Raw genomic sequence first — 18,475 nt, 5'->3', positions numbered from 1 at the left:
GCATACTCCCTTTACTGTGCTCCACAGAATCAGTATCTCCCAGCAGGGAGCTTTTACATGCATCTGGTGCCCCAATTTTTGTGGCTGCCAAGCAGGGACTGCCTCTTCATCACCTGGCTCTGGAGGCCATGGGAGTCCCATAGGACTATAATGGTGGGTATTACCCAGAAAGGAGTGTGTGCCCCTGCCTGGAGCCATGATTTGTGTGACTACTGCCAGGAACATCTCTCCATCATGTGGCTCTAGTAGCCAGTGGGATTTACACCTTTGGGTCTCACAGGACTGTGACCAACAGAGAAACGGTTCTTGAACAGCTGCTACCCTCAGAGCAGAGCAAGAGGCGACAGACCCAGGAACATACTCTTTCTGTGAAGGAGGACTATTAGCTAATCATCACAGCTCTGGCCTGAGAGGCAGGTTTCTAGTTATGCACACATCCAGGGTCTGACTGTAATTCTTTTCAGAGACCTTGCAGAGCGGGCACTGCCTTTGCACTCATCCTCTGCAGCACTCCAGAGCATCAGGGTCTCCAAGTGGAGAGCTTTATATGCCTCGGGTACCCTGGTTTTTATGTCTGGAGCCCCAGTTTTTGCAGCTGCTGCCTGAGGACATCTCTTGATCTCCTGGCTCTGGTGGCTGGGGAGGACTTAGATTCCTGGGTCCCAAGAAACTGTGGCACCTGGAGAGATGGTTCTTGGCGGGCTACCGGCCCCAGGGCACTGTGCAGCCTGCAGACAGGCACATCCCTCAGTCTTTCTATGAAGGAGGCCTCTCTGCTTGTGCTACAGTCTGGCATACAGTTAGTGGTCTAGACTGCTCTCGAAGAAACTGGGCTATGGGGGCCATCTTGATGTTCTCCCCCTGCCTTTCTTCAGCTTGCCAGTGTCATCTGGAAAGTGCTTATTTTACTTGTCTAGAGCCCCGATTTTTGCAACTGCTACTCAGGGAACACCTCCAGATCTTCTGGCTCTGGTGGCCAGCAGGGCTTACACTTGTGGTCCCACAAGACTATACATATTTACATGTCTTAAAAAGTTGATGCCAGAGGGTTTGGCTTCCGGTCAGCCAGAATCTAGGTGCTGAGACCCTTCCCTTTGAACACTGACGGGTTTGGCACATCCTTAACTACTGGGAGCTATTAAAAATATAATAAGCTGCTTGGACAAGCACAACAGTTTGAGAGACAACAAAGGGCTGGGCTAGAGTTGAACAATAAAATTAATCTACACAAGGCCCCTCCTTCAAGACTAGGAGAGGTAGGGGTGCCTGGGTGGCTCAGTTGGTTAAGTGCCGGCTTCGGCTCAGGTCATGATCTTACAGTTTGTGGGTTCAAGACCCACGTCGGGCTCTGTGCTGACAGCTAGCTCAGAGCCTGGAGCCTGCTTTGGATTCTGTGTCTCCCTTTCTCTCTGATCCTCCCCTGCTCACGCTGTCTCTCTCAAAAAAAAAAAAACCATAAAATAAAAAAATAAAAATAAAAAATAAAGTTAAAAGACTGGGAGAGGTAGTTGTTTCATCTGCTACATAGAAACCAACACAGAGTCAAGGAAAATGAAGAAACAGAGGAATATGTTCCAAATGAAAGAGCAAGATAAAACCTCAGAGACAAAACTTAGTTAAATAGAGATAAATAATTTACCTGATAGAGTTCAAAATAACAGTCATAACGATGCTTACCAAATTGGGGAGAAGAACACGTGAACATAATGAGTACTTCAACAAAAAAAAGGAAGCTATAAGAAAGTACCGAATAGAAGTCCTAGAACTGTCGAACATAGTAACTGAACCAAAAATACTTCCAGGAGGTTCAATAAGTCACTAGATGAAAAAGAAGAACAAAATCAGTCAAGTCAAAGGCAAGGCAGTAGAACACGCCCAAATCAGAATAGCAAAAAGAAAAAAGAATGGAAAAAGTGAGGCTAGCTTAATGGACTTACTAGACATCAAATGGCTAACATTTAAATCACAGAGCTCCCAGGAGAAGAAAAACGGGCAGAAATCTTACTGGAAGAAATAATGGCTGAAAATTTTCCTAACCCAGAGAAGAAAATGGACATCCACATCCAGGAAGCTCAGAGTTTCCAATAAGTGGAACCCAAAGAGACCCATGCCAAGACACATTATAATTACAATGTCAACAGATAAAAACAAGGATAGGATATTAAAAACAGTAAGAGAAGGGGCGCCTGGGTAGCTTAGTCAGTTGAGTGTCTGACTTCGGCTCAGGTCATGATCTCACAGTTCGAGTTTAAGCCCCACATCTGGCTCTAAGCTGTCAGCACAGAGCCTGATTTGCATCCTCTGACTCCCTCTCTCTCTCTGACAAGAGAAAAACAATTTGCTATATACAAGGGAAACACCATAAGGCTATCAGACCTTTTAGCCGACATTGCACAGGCCAGAAGACAGAACACCATACATTCAAAGTGCTGAAAATTCTTTTGACCTAGAATATTCGACAAAGTAAAGTTATTGTTTAGAAGTGAAGAAAAAATTTCCAGACAAGCAAAAGCTAAAGAAGTTTACCACCACTAAATTGGCTTTACAAGAAATGTAAAAGGGACTTGTTTAAACTGAAAAGAATGGCACTAATTAATAAGAACACATATGAAAGAATACATCTCACTGAAAAAATAAACACACAGTAAAGGTAGGGGATTAGTTACTTCTTTTTTGGTAATGGATTAATTACTTCTAAAGCTACGAAGAAGATTAAAAGACAAAAGTAATAAAAGGAACTAAAACTACAATATTTAGTTACGGGAAAGAGAAGATAAAGAAATGTAACATGTGACATCGAAAACATAAAATGTGAGTGGGAACAATAATAATGCTGAGCTTTACAATGGGATCAGAATTAAGTTGCTATTAACTTAAAATAGACTGTTTACAGACAGAAGTTGTTATATGCAAGCCTCATGGTAACCACGAATCAAAAACCTATAGTAGGTACACGAAAGATAAAGAAAAAGGAATATAAACATACCACTGAAGAAAGTCATCAAACCACAAAGGAAAAGAGTAAGAGATGAAAGGAACAGAGAGGAACTACAAAAACTGCCAGAACACAATTTAACAAAATGGCAATAAACATATACCTCTCAATAATTATTTTAAATGTAAATGGACTAAATGCTCTAATCAAAAGATATAGAGTGGACGAATGGATTAAAAAAAACCAAGACCCTTCTATACACTACCTATTACAGACTCATAGAGTGAAAAAGAAGGGATTTTCCATATACATGTAAACCAAGGGTGGAGTAGCTTTACTTAGACAAAACGGACTTTAAAAAAGACTGTGATGACAAAGAAGGGTTTTACATAATGATAAAACGGTCAATCCAAATAGAAGATACAATATTTGTAAATACTTATGCATCCAATGTAAGAGCACCTACATATATAAAGATAACATTAACAGACCTATAGAGAAAAAGACAGCAAATACAGTAACAGCTGGGGACTCTACTGTTGCCAATAAATTGGATCAACTGCCAAAACCAGACATGAAGGCCACAAGAAAAGAAAATTACAGGCCAATATCCCTGATGAGCACAGATGCAAAAATCCTCAACAAAATACTTGTGAACTGAAAAATCCAACAATAATACATTAAAAGGACCATCTACCTTGATCAAGTGGGATTTACTCCAGGGATGCAAGGATGGTTCAACATCTGCAAATCAGTCAATGTGACACAACACATTAACAAACTGAAGAATAAAAATCATATGATTATCTCAATAGATGCAGAAAAAGAATCTGACAAAGTTCAATATCCATTTATGATAAAAACTCTCAACAAAGCAGATACAGAGGCAAACATACCTTAACATAATAAAGGCAATATATGACAAGCCCGTAGCTAATATCATACTCAATAGTGAAAAACTGAAAGTTTTCCTCTAAAATCAAGAACGAGACAAGGATGCACACTCTTGCCACTTTTGTTCAATGTAGTACTGGAACTCCAAGCCACAGCAATTAGGTAAGGAAAAAAAAAGTCATCCAAACTGAAAATGAAGTGAAACTGTCACTATTTGCAGATGACATGATATATATATATATACATATATATACACACATATATGAATACCTTAAAGATTTCATTAGGAAGCTGCTAAAACTATAATAAATGAATTCAGTAAGGTTGTGGGATACAAAATCAACACACAAAAATCTGTTACATTTCCATATGCCAATAATGAACTATCAGAAAGAGAAATTAAGGAAATAATCTTATTTACAATTATATCATAAAGAATGAAATACCCAGGAATAAATGTAACCAAGGAAGTAAAATCTTGTATATTGAAGACTGTAAGATATTAATGAAAAAACTAAAGATGATTCAAATAAATGGAAAGATATCCATGTCCACAATTGAAAGAATATTTTTTAAATGTCCATTCTACCCAAAGCAATATGTAAATTCAATACAATCTCTTATCAAAATTCCAGTGGCATTTATTACAGAAATAGAACAAACAATCTTCACTTGATCTTAGCCAAAAGAAGTGATAAAACAATCTTAAAATCTATATGTAACCATTAAAGACCCTAACTAGCCAAAGCAATCCTGTAAAAGAACAAAGCTGAAGGTGTGATGCTCCCTGATATCAACCTGCAATACAAAGCTATAGTGGGGGCGCCTGGGTGGCTCAGTCGGTTGAGTGTCCGACTTCAGCTCATGTCATGATCTCACGGTCTGTGAGTTTGAGCCCCGTGTTGGGCTCTGTGCTGACAGCTAGCTCAGAGCCTGTCTTCGGATTCTGTGTCTCCCTCTCTCTCTGACCCTCCCCTGCTCACGCTGTCTCTCTCTCTCAAAAATAAATAAAACAGTAAAAAAAAAAAACAACCCAAAGCTATAGTAATTAAAATAATATGGCACTGGTAAATAGACACATAGATCAATGGAACAGACTAGACAGCCTCGAGATAAACCCACACATAAATGATCAATTCATTTATAACAACGGAGCCAAGAACATACACAGGGGAAAAGACAGTCTCTTTAATAAACCGTGTTTAGAAAATTAGATAGCCAGGCCACCTGGGTGGCTCAGTCAGTTGAGTGTCTGACTCTTGATTTTGACTCAGGTCACAATCCCAGGGTCGTGGGACCAAGTCCCACATCAGGCTCCATGCTGAATGTGAAGCCTGCTTAAGATACTCAATCCTTCTGCCCCTCTTCCACACTCACCTGCTCTAAAGTAAAAAAAATTTAAAAAGAAAGAAAATTAGATAGTGACATGCAAGAGAACAAAACTGAACCACTATCTTACATCATACACAAAAATTTACCTAAAATGGATTAAAGACTTGAATATAAGACTTGAAACCATATAGAAAAAAAAATAGGTCGTAAACTCCTTAACATAGGCCTTCGTGATAATTTTTTTAATCTGACACCAAAATCAACAAAAGCAGAAAATAAACATGTGGGACTACATCAAACTAAAAAGCTTCTGCACAGCAAAAGAAATCATTAACACATCAACAGAATGAAAAATCAGGCTACTGAATTAAATAAAATACTTTCAAATTATAGATATTAAGCTAACATCCAAAATATATAAAGAGCTCATATAATTCAACAGCAAAAAAAAAAAAACAAACCCCAAATCCCAACCAAACCGGATTTAAAAAATGGGCCGAAGATCTGAATAAACATTTCTCCAAAGAAGACTTACAGATGGCCAAAACGAACATGAAAAGACGCTCTACACCATTAATCATAAGGGAAATGCAAATCAAAAGTACAATGAGATATAGCCTCACACCTGCTGAAATGGCTGTTATCAAAGAGATTAGAAGTAACAAGTGTTGGCAAGGCTGTAGAGAAAAGGTAATCTTGTACACTACTGGTTAGAATGTAAATTGGTGCAGATACTGTGGAAAACAGTATAAATGTTCCTTGAAAATTAAAAATAGAACTACCCTATGATCCAGCAGTTCCACTTCTGCGTATTTATCCAGAGAAGAGGAAAACATAACTTGAAAAGATATTTGCACCCAATATCACCGCGGCATTATTTACAAGAGCCAACAACAGAAACAATGTAAGTGTCCATCAATGGATGAATGGATAAAGATGTGATACACACACACACACACACACATACACACACGGACACACACAGACACAGGAATATTTTTCAGCTGAGAAAGAAAATGAAATCCTGCCATTTGCAACAACATGCATGCACCTTGGGAGCATTATGCTAAGAGAAATAAGTCAAAGACAAATACTGTATAATCTTATATATGGAATCTAAAAAACAAATAAATAAACAAGAACAAGACCCAAGGTCTTAGGTACAGAGAAGAGATTAGTTTGCTAGAGGTGGAGGATGGGAGAAATGGGTGAGAACTGTTTTTTGGTTTTGTTTTTTTAAATAAATTGAATTTAAAAAAAAAACTTTTTTAAATAAGGTATATTCCACAAAGCCAAAGTGAGTTTCCTTCTGCACTCAAATTTTAACTTAGTTGTCAATAAAACTTTAAAATATAGCTTTAGAGTTAAAAGGGAAGAGTAAAGAAAGAAATATAAGAGGACAAAACAAAATTTACAACGTGCTTTGAAAGGAATTTAAAGTGTGGTTATCATTAAAATAAACCTTAATTTCAAGATTTAAAACTCAATGAGACCCAGAGACATTTGTAAGCAATCTATCTCCAGAGTCCATGGTAGACAAGTGAGGGTACTGATCTACTTCATCTATACTAACATTATAAAAACCTTAACATTGGTGGGTAGAACCTGTTTGCGGACCGGCCCCAAATACTTACCAACTCAAGAATGCAACCATAGTCTCAAAACGATCTTTCTCAGGGCACCTGGATGGCTCAGTCGGTTAAGCGTCCGACATCGGCTCAGGTCATGATCTCACAGTTTGTGGGTTCGAGCCCTGCGTCAGGCTCTGTGCTGACAGCTTAGAGCCTGCAGCCTGTCTTCGGATTCTGCATCTCCCTCTCTCTCTGACCCTCCCCTGCTCACGCTGTCTCTGTCTCTCAAAAATAAATAAAAAACATAAAAAAAAATTAAAAAGATCTTTCTCTAATCAAAACTAATGTTGTAATAAATTTGAATTGCCGTAACTTTTATACAAAATTCTTTAAAATATGTAAGACTATTTTATGAATAGCAACCTAACATTCACTTGAGGATTTAACTGAAATTTACTCATGTCAAATTCTCAGCTTATACCATTGGAGTAACTGTCCATCCTGAAGACAAGCCTCCTTCACGTGGCCTGTGAGGCCCTCACCCCTCACCCTCTACCCCTGTCCTCCTCACTCTCATGCCACAGTGTCCTTTCAATCCTTCCTAGGGATCTTATTTCTTCCATCAGATGGGGTGTTTGCACATGTTCCCTTTTTCTGGAATATTTCTTCTCCCTTAGCCTAATCACTTTCTCAGGAATGCTTTTTTTTTTTTTTTAATCTTCCTGACTGGATTAAATCCCTCAATCCTAGCACCATACACTTGTAATTCCTAGCATTTACACAGCTACTGTAATGTATTATTTATGTATTCATTATAACATCACTGCCTGTCCCACCCTCAGGATCATACACTTCATGAGGGTAGAAGATAGATTGATTTTTCTTCAATGCTGAAATTTCAGTTTCTAGATAAATGCCTAGGACAAGGTAGGTGTCTAGTGAATGAGCATTAACATGTGAATGAATTAAATTACTTCACTTCTCCTGGTTCACCAGACAACCACCACCAATGGAGGAGAAGGTGCTCCAGACAGAACAGAAACCAGGAATTTAATATGGCCAAGCAGCCAAGAGGATCAGGAGGTAAACTGTGTGGGAACCTTACACAAAGTTCGGAAAAAAGACCCAGAACTGGTATGCTTGCCTACCACATATGCATAGAGAGCAGGCATAGAGAGATTTTATAAATCTACCAATGGGAGTTTCTCAACATTTTTCCTATTTGATTCTTTCAACAACCCATAAGGTATGACAGATAAAGGACTTGGACCCAAAAAAGTTATTATCACTTTCTTAAGATTTAAAAAACAGAGGGGGTGCCTGGATGGCTCAGTCAGTTAAATGTCTGACTCTTGATTTCAGCTCAAGTCATGATCTCAGTCATGAGATCCAGCCCCACATTGGGCTCTGCAATGAGCGTGGAGCCTGCTTAAGATTTATTCTGTCTGTCTGTCTCTCTCCCTCCCCCGGCACCCTGTGTCCCTTTCCTCTCTCCCTGCTCTCTCCCATCCCCCACAAAAAAAAAAAGATTTAAAAACTACTAAGTAAACGTTCAATATTTATTTCCCTATGCTTACATAAAATGAAATGTACTGTATCTAAATACAGGAAGCACAAAAACAGAACTAAAGACTCAAAGTACTACTTTCAACTGGATTCTGATGAGAAAAAAACTTGAAAAGACAAAAATATACACTGAAACTCATTAAATAATTCAAATACATAAAATTTAAATACTCCATAGCTCCTCGAACCCAATGCTTTCCAACATCAGAATGTGAGCTAGTGAATATTCAACCTTTCTTCCCACCAAGCAATCTTAGCTACCAATTCTAAGAGGGCCCTTAACTTGAAAAGGAAAAAAACCCAACAACCCTGCATTAATTATTCACAGTTCTCACAGTTAGGTGTTACTCCTGTAACACTGACATCTTCACTGTAAAACTACTGGCTCGCAAAGTATAACCTCCATCAATCACTTCATGCTGTGCCACTCTTAACTGGCTCACTCCTCTGCCCAAAGACTGTCCAAACAATGCTACAAAAATTCATTCAGTTGTAATGCTAAAGATTCATACGTATTTCTTATGAATGTTATATTCAAAAATGTACTTAAAATATAGCTACACCACAGGGTTTTAAGTTCCTGAGAAAGAGAGGGGATGCGATAATGGGAAGAAAGGGATAGAGGTTTGTCAGTCAGGACACGGCAGCTTCTTTAGGACCATCAGCCAATTGTATTTACGGTGCACTCGCACGAGGACAGCCCTTCTTCTCCAGCAACATGAGTCTCTAACTGATGGCACAAATGTAAAATGTCAAGCCCATGAATGCAGTGAGAATGAGACAAAGATTAAAAAAAGAATAAACTTAATGAGTCCAGCCCAGAGACCAAGTCCAGCTCTGGTTTTTGTAACATTTTACTGAAACATCCATGCTTATTTGTTTGTATATTATCTACGACTCCTTTCGTGGGACAAAGGCAGAACTGGGCACTTGCAAAAGAGACTGTATGGCCTGCAAAGTTGAAAACATTTACTGATACTTTACAGAAAGTCTGCTACCTCCTGTGCCAGACATGGTTCCTTAAGTGAGAACTTTCACATATACACAGATGGATGCAGACGTAGAGAGATGTGTATATACTTGGGTGAGTAATATACTTGCATATTTTCTACTCTGTCCCCTCCAGCCTAAAAAGCATGGTCAGCACACAGATCTTGGTATTTAAAGACCATTCTCCAAGAGAAGGAACTAGGGCTCCTTTCAAAAACAGCTAATTCCCGGTCCAGGGAGGAGAAAACCAGAGAGGAGGGGCTGGGAGTCACGTAGCTCCAGAATGCCAGAAAGTGAAGAAGGGGAGGGGGGGAAGGACATTTCAAAAGGATACAGGCACCAACACAAAAGAATTCATCAGTCCGTCAGTAAAAATAGAGAAACTCTCAGACTAAAGACACTGAGGAGACATAATGACTAAACGCAATACAGTATCCTAGATGGCATCCTGGAATAAGTAATGGACTTCAGTGGGAGAAAGAGGGAAATGTGAATAAAACTTGCAGTTTAATTAATAGGCTTGTTAATTTCTTAATTTAGCTCAATTTAACAAGGTTATGTAAGATATTAAGATTATGGGAACTTAGGTGCAGAGTATATGTTAACATGTTAACTATCTGTACTCTTCTACAACTCTTTTATAAATCCAAGGTTAAAAATAAGACAGAAAAAAGTGAACAAGAAATCGAAAAGTAACAACAATAACAAAAGTAGAACTCTGGACTATGGTCTGTTAAGGAGACTTGAGTGTCACACAGCTCTGAGAGCAGAGAACAGGAATGAGCCCTTGGGAGGAGGAGAGAAGTAGGGTGAGACGGGGCGGGGGAAGAAAAGGAGGGCACTTCTGGGGAGATGCTCTATTTGGGTCTTACTATTATAAACATGTAATTAAGTGTCGAGTTAACCTGGCCTGAGGTTTACTTGATGACACTAAATTATGTTCACATGGAACCTGTCTTTAAAATGGTTGGGTCATGTAGCATGGCTGTTTGCTCTCATGATAATTTTCTGCTCATACTTAGTAAGAAAGAAGTAACACTGGGGAGGAGCTGTTAAACCTACTGCATGTACTGCAGTTCTGTGGGGCACAACACTAGCTTACAGACAGGAAAGAAAAAGATACAAAATAGCCTCTTCCTAGAGAGGTCAGATACATAAATAGAAGAGTACTGGACTGTCCTTGCTGCATCTCAAATTAGTGACCCCTAAGGAAAAAAGCACCCAACAAGAGCTTCAAAACTCCAGGAGACCATGAAGCTTCCCCAGAGACCGTGTTCCTGCGCTTCTCAGGCAGCAAAGCGGTGCTGTGCTGGGAGGCCCACACCGGCTCCGAAGAACCATGGACTTCCTCCTTCCCCAACACTCTCCACCCCTAGCTCCAAGCTCCCAAACTGAGGGCCTGCAATCAGCCCTGGGGGGAGGGGAGGGTTCAGCACCAAGCACTTTCTAGCACACCACTGGAGGGCACCCACAGGGAGGCCTCATGGAAGATAAAGGAGGAAATTTGCTTCATTGTGGGGTAAGCGGAAAGCACCACAGAAAAAGCTATCTAAGTCAGAAGATGATGGGTCAAGAGTTTTTACTACCACCTGGGAAGGAATCAAGAAATCATCAATATTTGTTTTCTTAAGACCCTTCCATCCTTAAAAATAAATAAAGGAAATATAACTAAAATTAATAAGTCCCCAAAAATGGTATAACTAAGTTTTTAATTTCCAGAGAACCAAAGAATTTCATATCTTTCATGATACCTTACACATTCAGAAAATCAATACATGTTTGATGAATAAAAATTAATTTCCTCATACATTTTATCTTGGAAAATAGTTTAAGACAAAACCTCACTGTGCAGAGTGACTAATTAACCTATAGACTGTAGTTAGGCCCAAAGCAGAATTCAATATAAGGCTTTACATATGGTGACCGGCTGTCGGGAACTGAGGGAGTCTCCGCATGCCAGACTTTCTGCACTAATACAGGACAGTCACAGGCAGAGAGGGACCAGTTGTTACCCTAGCTACAGATAATTCAGGAATTAAGGTGGCCTAAAAATTATCAAGGGAGGTTGAAACTATATAGAAGACAAACACAAAATGTCTGATGCCGACGTGGATGCTAGGAGTCCAGTTCTGCAGGTCACACAATACAAAAAAGCATGTAATCGAGCAGCATGTCCATTAGGTGCCACCCACAACGTGGGCTGACGGATGGTTAGAAGAGCAGACCCTGGGAAGAAACCAGGAAGAAATCTTGAAAGCAGAAGAGGGTTGAGACAGAGAGAACACATGATAACAGCAGTGACAAAGGCCTGCACAAGCAATCAGTATTGGGGAGAGAGAAAGAAGCAGCCTGACTGAAGCAAGTATCAACACTGAGAAATGGTGCAGAGGTCAGCAAGGTGGAGGGTTAGCAAATTACAGAGGTTATAGAATTTGTATTTTTATCCTGGGTAAACAGGATTTTACCTGTGCAAGTTCATGGAGAGTTTCTGAGCAGGAGCTAAGGTACAAAGAGACTGGTGGTCAGAAGCGAGGAAGCGAGTAACAAAATGCTGGCTTACGGTACCACAGCGGCAGCCTAAGGAGGACAGCTCTGAAGGTCCTATCGGTGAGGGACAAACACAATGGTTACATGGCTCATTGCTCCAAATGGAGCTACAAGTCCTTTGTGGCTTTCAAAAGTTACATATGTATGGATTAAAATACTACAAAAAAATCAGTCTACAATCATCTGTAAAGCCTATCTACAAAAAGGTATTAAAAAACAACACAAAATGGGTACCTGGTTGGCTCAGCCGATTAAAGTGTCCTACTTTTGATATCATTTCAGGTCATGATCTCCCAGTTTGTGGTTCTGAGGTCCAAGTCGTACTCTGCGCGGACAGCGTGGAGCCTGCTTGGGATTCTCTCTCTCTCCCTAGCCCTCCCCTGCTTGTGCTAGCTCATACACATGCGCCCTCCCAAAAAATAAACAAACTAAAATATGAAACTAAAAAAACAACACAAAACATATAACACTTGAAAGAGAGAGCGGACCATTTAAGGATTTACAATGCAAGTGAAGACAAGAATTACAGTGAGGCAGAAAACAAAACAGTACATAAAACAGGTCTAAACAGTGACTATGTAAAAAAAAAATACATAAACAAGGAAGACATCTACCCAATAATGGCTATTTTCATTTTCCAGATGGCCCATGATCGTATGCTTTTCTGATCTGATTACAAAAGACTCAGACAATGAGTGCATTCATTATCGATCTAACAGTTAATCTCAATGCTGACAAGCCCTGTTGGCAGTATAGACGAGACGGGGAAAGAGCTGAGCTAACGCGCAGCCTTAGCAGAGTGGCTGCAGCTTACTTAGCACAGTGGCTAAGGCTTAGCAAGCACTCAAGATGCAGAGCAGAAGTCATTTCTTTACACCCTCCCCCAAAAATCTCACTTAGGTGACTCTCCTCTGAGCCCTCATAACCTCTGCTCCCCTGAGGCAGTTCTCCCAATAAACAGAAACGGTCTAACAGCAGGACCCCAACTTTTTTTTTTGTAGCTTTTTATTCCTCTGCCAAACAGTGTGCAACATGCATTCAATACCTGCTGAACAGTGAACTCATTGCCATTAGCCATAGCGTTTCAAGCCATCCTCCCTCCCACCTCACAGATCCTTAAAAAGATCCTGTCCCAGACGTAGAAGAGAAAAAAGGCCATCAAGCCCATTTACTGCAAATCTCACAACTTCATGACAAAGCCGCTGGCATTCCACCAGCCTCTGCTTTGGCAAAGCCGGCGACAGGAAGTCCACTGCCTCCCAAGACAGTCCATTTTCTGGCAGCTTAAATTCAAAGTTGCTTCTCAAGTTGGGTCAAAATCTGTCACTGTTGTGGAAAGGGTAGAGCCACGGACAGAGCTCTTTTTACCTCACTAGAGAACTTCTAGGCGGACATCCAATCTACCTTCCCTCCACTGCAAAGCATAAACCTACCCTGATGTCACCAGCGCCATCAGGTAGGCCCTGCTGCGTACTAGTTAAAGGCCCGGGCCGGGAGGTGGGCTCTGAATTCTGGCTCGGCCCTTACTGGCTGTGCAACGCTGGGCAAGTTACAAACTACAGTTTTCTTATCTGTCACATGGAGATAAACTGGTGCTTCCTGGATAACAGCTGTTTTGAGGAATAACCTGGAAACTATATGTTAGTTAAGCATCTAAGCTGAAACTGTCAGAAATGTGCCTGGAGCTAGCTAAGCAAAAAGAATTCTGTGGCTTTTGTGTTAAGCTGGACCTCAAGGAAAATGAAGTTTAGGAGCTTTAACACCTTCGGAAGTCTCCCTCAGTGCTCTGACTCTGCCTCTCTAACATGTGACTTCACTCTTTGGAGGCAGGTTTTCTGAACTAAGGTCACTGGAAGAATTACCAAAAAGGATCTCTTTGCTTACTACCAATCTGAATGGGCTATTATCCTTGCTGGCGACACTAGAACCCACGGCTGTGTGGGGATGGGGAAGATCAGGTGTCAAGAGAGAGAGGGTGCATTTTTCAAAAGACCGTGAAAAGACTCCTAGGCAGACAAAATTCATGATGTTCTCTGTGTAAGTGATCATTAAATTGCACCTACGATTTATGAAAACCTCATCAAGTTCAGGTTCCACAAATTAGGTATACTAAAAAACAATTCAGGCAACCAACACAGATTTCTTACCCTTTTTTATTTTATTAACTTAAGAACGCCTTTAAAGACGCAGCTACTGTCACCACTGTTTAACAACGTATCTACAACCGAAGAACCTAGAAGGACAAAATCCCAGAACACATGACAATCCTTTAAATCAGTTTAGCTCAGGGTGCTCGGGTGGCTCAGTCAGTTATGTGACTGACTCTTGACTTTGGCTCAGGTGATGATCTACGGTTGTTGAGTTTGAGCGCAGTGTTGGGCTCTGCACTGACAGTGCGGAGCCTGTTTGGGATTCTCTGTTTCCTTTCTCTCTGTGCCTCTCTGACTTGTGTTCTGTCTTTCAAAAATAAAACAACTTAAAAAAGAAATCAATTTAGCTCTATGGAAAAAAACCTGCATTTTCTTAATTTTCTCAATTTGACCAAAGGCTGGTAAAACCTTCATCCAGGTCTGAGGCCAGCCAGACCCCAGAAAACAGTGATATAGGTCACAATCCTCCACCTTGTCCACAGGGCTTGCTGTGACCCAGGCACACTACTCCTCCAGCACTTTCCCCATCCAGCACTGCGCCCACGCACCCAACAGGTACTCAGATGCTCAGTGAACTGCCTCACCAGTCCAGCAGCTATCTGAAGAAAGTAGTCTGACAGTACTTGGTCTTAACAAATATATGCAGAAACATATACACACACATTTTCATTTAAAAATTCAAACTCTCCCTATTTTCCAAAGGATTAGGTGATTTTACACATACACAATCATTAAAAGAACAAAATTCCTGTAATGCTAGGAAGATGAAGAGAAAGCCTAGACAAAGCCAGCTGCTTTGATGGGACACTGTATTTCAATTCCAGGCTTAGATAATGATTCTCTTAAGAAGTGTGGCTCTGGGAGACAGCAGAGACACAAAGACATAATATAAGACAGTCTTTCTTGGACTACTGAATCTGCGAGTTAGTCTGTCTGCATGTGTTCATGGCTATGGCAACAATTTAAGCTGGTGATCTGAGGGGTTCTTTCTTTTTTAAAGTTTATTCATTTATTTTGAGAGAGGGAGCGGCATGTGAGTGGCAGAAAGACAGAGAGAGAGGGAGAGACAGAGTCCCAAGCAGGCTCTCCTCTCTATCAGCACAGAGCCTGATGCAGGGCTTGATCTCAGGAACAGTGAGATCATAACCCTAGCTGAAATCAGTAGTCAGAGGCTGAACCAAATGAGGCACCCAAGTGTCCCTGAGGGGGTTCTTTCACTTAGTCATTTACTCAATCAATATCTCAATGCACTATGCAAGACAACACAGCCACAAAGCTGAATTAAGTACAACTTCCATCTCAAGCAAGTTCATGAACCAGGCAAACTGAAAATTACTAACATAAAGTACAATCTAAACTAAGTGATCAATGTCTTCTATTTTCTTCATTTAATAAAAGATGAAGATCATTTTAAATTTAGCCTTGTTAAGTTCCAACAGAGCACACAATAACTGCACACAAACAACTGATTTTGTGTTTGATTTTTATCTGCTTATAAAAGTTCAAACTTCGGGCATCTAAAGTAGGATATCCTTGAATCCAAGGCACTATGCCCAAGCATAACATGCAATACTGTATTTCTGAACAATTCCTTCTTGTTCCGCGTGCCTGTGTAAAGCCACAGGTGACATGGCCAAGTTTTCTCTTGGTTTCTGACTGTAATGAAGGCAAGAACTATGTTATTAAGATCTCTTAGTAAAAGCCTTGACTTAGTCCATGTCTTTAGTTCACCAATGCCTCTGTTACTTTCCAACTGTTTTCCAGATTTGACAGGTAGAATAGTAGGCCGCAGGTCAAAGAAGGAGCAACAGAGGTTCTAGCGGTGGTCAGACATGTCATGTCGCTCAAGAGGAAAAGTAGGAAAGAGAGACCACGATGAGGTGGCTACACAGAAGCTGGGAAGTGTGTGGGAAGGCCAAGATGAGAAAGTAAGAACGGAAGAGTGAGGAATTCAGGCAAAAGACACATTAATCTAGGAAACAGGTTAGCTGCAAACAGCACCCAGGGTGCCCAAGCTGTCACCTATGTTTACCCAGAGCCAATGCAATAAACAGTAACACCAATCAGACCATCCAGATTTAGCTGCCCTTTCTAGGATAAGTAAACCACTAATAGTCATGAAATAAGTTTATATCTTGCCCAGAAAACTGTGACTTTTTAGTAGAGAGGTAAGGTTTTAGCTAATTCTACAGAACCATAATCTTTCAGTGTGAAGTTCTTCAAGCTCATTGATATTTAGTAAGACTTTCATAAGCATGATCTTAAATATTACACTTAATCTTAAAAAAAATCAAGCACTATCATTTGTATGTAAGACTGTTATTTATTAGCGTCAAATCATAATGTGGGAAGAGGGACATCAAGGCAGAAGAACAGAGCCTATTCAGACAAAGTAAAGGAAGCCAAAGTTCAATAGCTCCCAGGCACTCATTCAAGATGAGTACTGTTTCCCACAGCTGACGCTGAAATGCCTGGGAGTGACTAAGGCCAAAACAGAGCAGCACAGGGAGCAAAGGTTACTTATTAATTCTATTGTTAATATTAAGGAAAAGTACAAGAATTACTTAGTACACACTGGTAGGGTAAAAAGCATTAACAAAAAAAAGGCAAAATATTTGTAACTAACTCCCATAATAAAGGTTAAAACAATTTTTAAGAGTTAGCATCTATAGGGTTTAAGAGGTTGACACTGTAATGTGTTTGTTCCTACTCAACATTTAAAATTTTAAAGCACAAAATTTAAAGTTTCCATACTTGCTCAATTACTACCTATAAAGTTCTAATCATTTTAATAGATTTAGCATTAAGTAACGAGTAAGACTCTTAAATGCTGACGGTAGCCACACAAATTGGTATGCGATTAGATTTCAGGTTTAAAACAGGCTTCCCTAAGTATCTGGCTACTTCTCTCAACAGTCGTATTAAACAACTGACTTTTCCTAATTATACCTTGTTATGCAATTCAAAATACCAATTAAATCATGTTTTATAGGCTTTAAAACAAAACTCCTATCTACCACCAATTCTGACTTCTATCTCTTCGGGTCTTCGAAGGTAAATATTGCTGGGAGGAAATTTTGCTCCCTGAGGGAAAAGACAAAAACAAAAAAGTTTTGGCGACGTCTGGAGACGTTCTGGTTGTCCTAACTCGGAGGTGGAGGAGCGGGGTTGTACTGGCATCTGGTGGGCAGAGGCCAGGATGCTGCTACACACCCTACAATGAACCCGGTAGCCCCCATAACAAAGAATTCTCAGGCCCAAAACGTCAACAGAGCCTCTGCTGGGAAACCCCATTCTAAACTGAACCGAGTAAATTTGCAAACACAGCTGACACCTTCAAAAAAACAACTGCTAAGTAAGTAATTCGAAGTTCACTAACCTCTGTGATTGGTAGAGACCCAGACACAATACAAGTTGCTTTTCATAACATTAAATGATTAATCATGAATGCATGAAGTTGCAGACAAGAAGGGCAAAGAGTACTTTCCCTACCTAAAGCAATTAATGATTGCTTTTAAAACGACCATTTCAGGGGAAAAAAAAAAAAAGAAAGGCAAGTAGTAAGGCAGTGATATTCTTGCAGCTTTCTAGGGTGCTTCTATTTTCAAGGACAAACCAACTTTTCCTGCCCCGAGTCTTAGATTTTTAACCGGATAAAGTTTAAAATGAAATAGAAGGGGCAAGTTAACCACATGGTACCAGTTGCTACAATAATCTTGGACCAGAACACATTACTGAAGTGATGATTACCTGGCAAAAGGACTGGCTCCAGTTTTTTAATCTTCGGTTCCGAATTCATCTTATCGTCAGTCTGCAATACATCAGCAAAATCAGTCAAGATCAAAACTTTTCCTCCCCCGCGGTTACTAGAGCAAACTTTGTTTTCTAAGTGATGACACAAGCAACAGACACATATTCCTCCCGCTTCCTTAAAATCTTTCACATGTTTTACCAGATCTCTTTAAGGATCTGATCATTATCGACTGGGGAGTCTGACAAAAGTATTAAAACTGCCGATGCTGTGTCCAGGTGTTCACATTTATGACAGATAGGGACCCTCTTCCACCAGGTGCCCACAAGCGACGCGCTCAGGCTGGCGGCCACAGGGCGGACCATCTTCGCCAGGCGAAGAGCTAAATAAATCCAACGCCAAACACTCCCTCGAGTCTCCTCACAGATCTCCGGGCTGAGAGCGGCTGTGGCGAAGTTTTACAAGTTTCCACCGATCCAGGGGGGACTCCCGAGAAGGCGCGTTTCTGCGCGCCGGGGCTCTGGCAATCGCACGGCTGGGCATAGGCTGCCCCGGGGAGCCTCCCCGGGGGGTCGGCCCGGGGCTCCCCGGAAGCGCCGAGGAGAGGGGCGATCTCCAGGAGGGGGTTGTTTACCTGGGGCGGCGGCAGGAGGTAGGACCTGAAGGTGGGTCTGGGCGGCTTGAGGGAGAACATGGTGCCGCCGCCTTTTCGGCCCCGCCGGGTCGCAACCCCGGACCC

General features: G+C 40.8%; 1 protein-coding gene across 6 annotated transcripts in view; it reads right to left on the bottom strand.

Moving 5' to 3' along the window:
* MTMR10 (myotubularin related protein 10) overlaps nucleotides 1-18,469 on the bottom strand; it is a 53,437-nt gene extending 34,968 nt beyond the window's left edge. For all 6 annotated transcript variants that reach the window (XR_003913052.1, XR_003913051.1, XR_003913053.1 and 3 more), the window contains exons 1-2: nucleotides 18,371-18,469; nucleotides 17,736-17,796 (exon numbers count right to left, since the gene is read on the bottom strand). Coding sequence is in view for 3 of the 6 variants with exons in the window: in XM_029951047.1 (XP_029806907.1) it covers nucleotides 17,736-17,796; nucleotides 18,371-18,430 (121 nt within the window). In the remaining 3 variants the exon portion in view is untranslated. The remainder of the gene's footprint in view (nucleotides 1-17,735; nucleotides 17,797-18,370) is intronic.
* Nucleotides 18,470-18,475: the final 6 nt, after the last annotated feature.

Source organism: Suricata suricatta, chromosome 9 (genome assembly GCF_006229205.1).
Source record: "Suricata suricatta isolate VVHF042 chromosome 9, meerkat_22Aug2017_6uvM2_HiC, whole genome shotgun sequence".
Taxonomy (NCBI): domain Eukaryota; kingdom Metazoa; phylum Chordata; class Mammalia; order Carnivora; family Herpestidae; genus Suricata; species Suricata suricatta.
This window is presented reverse-complemented; position numbering and strand designations above follow the sequence as displayed.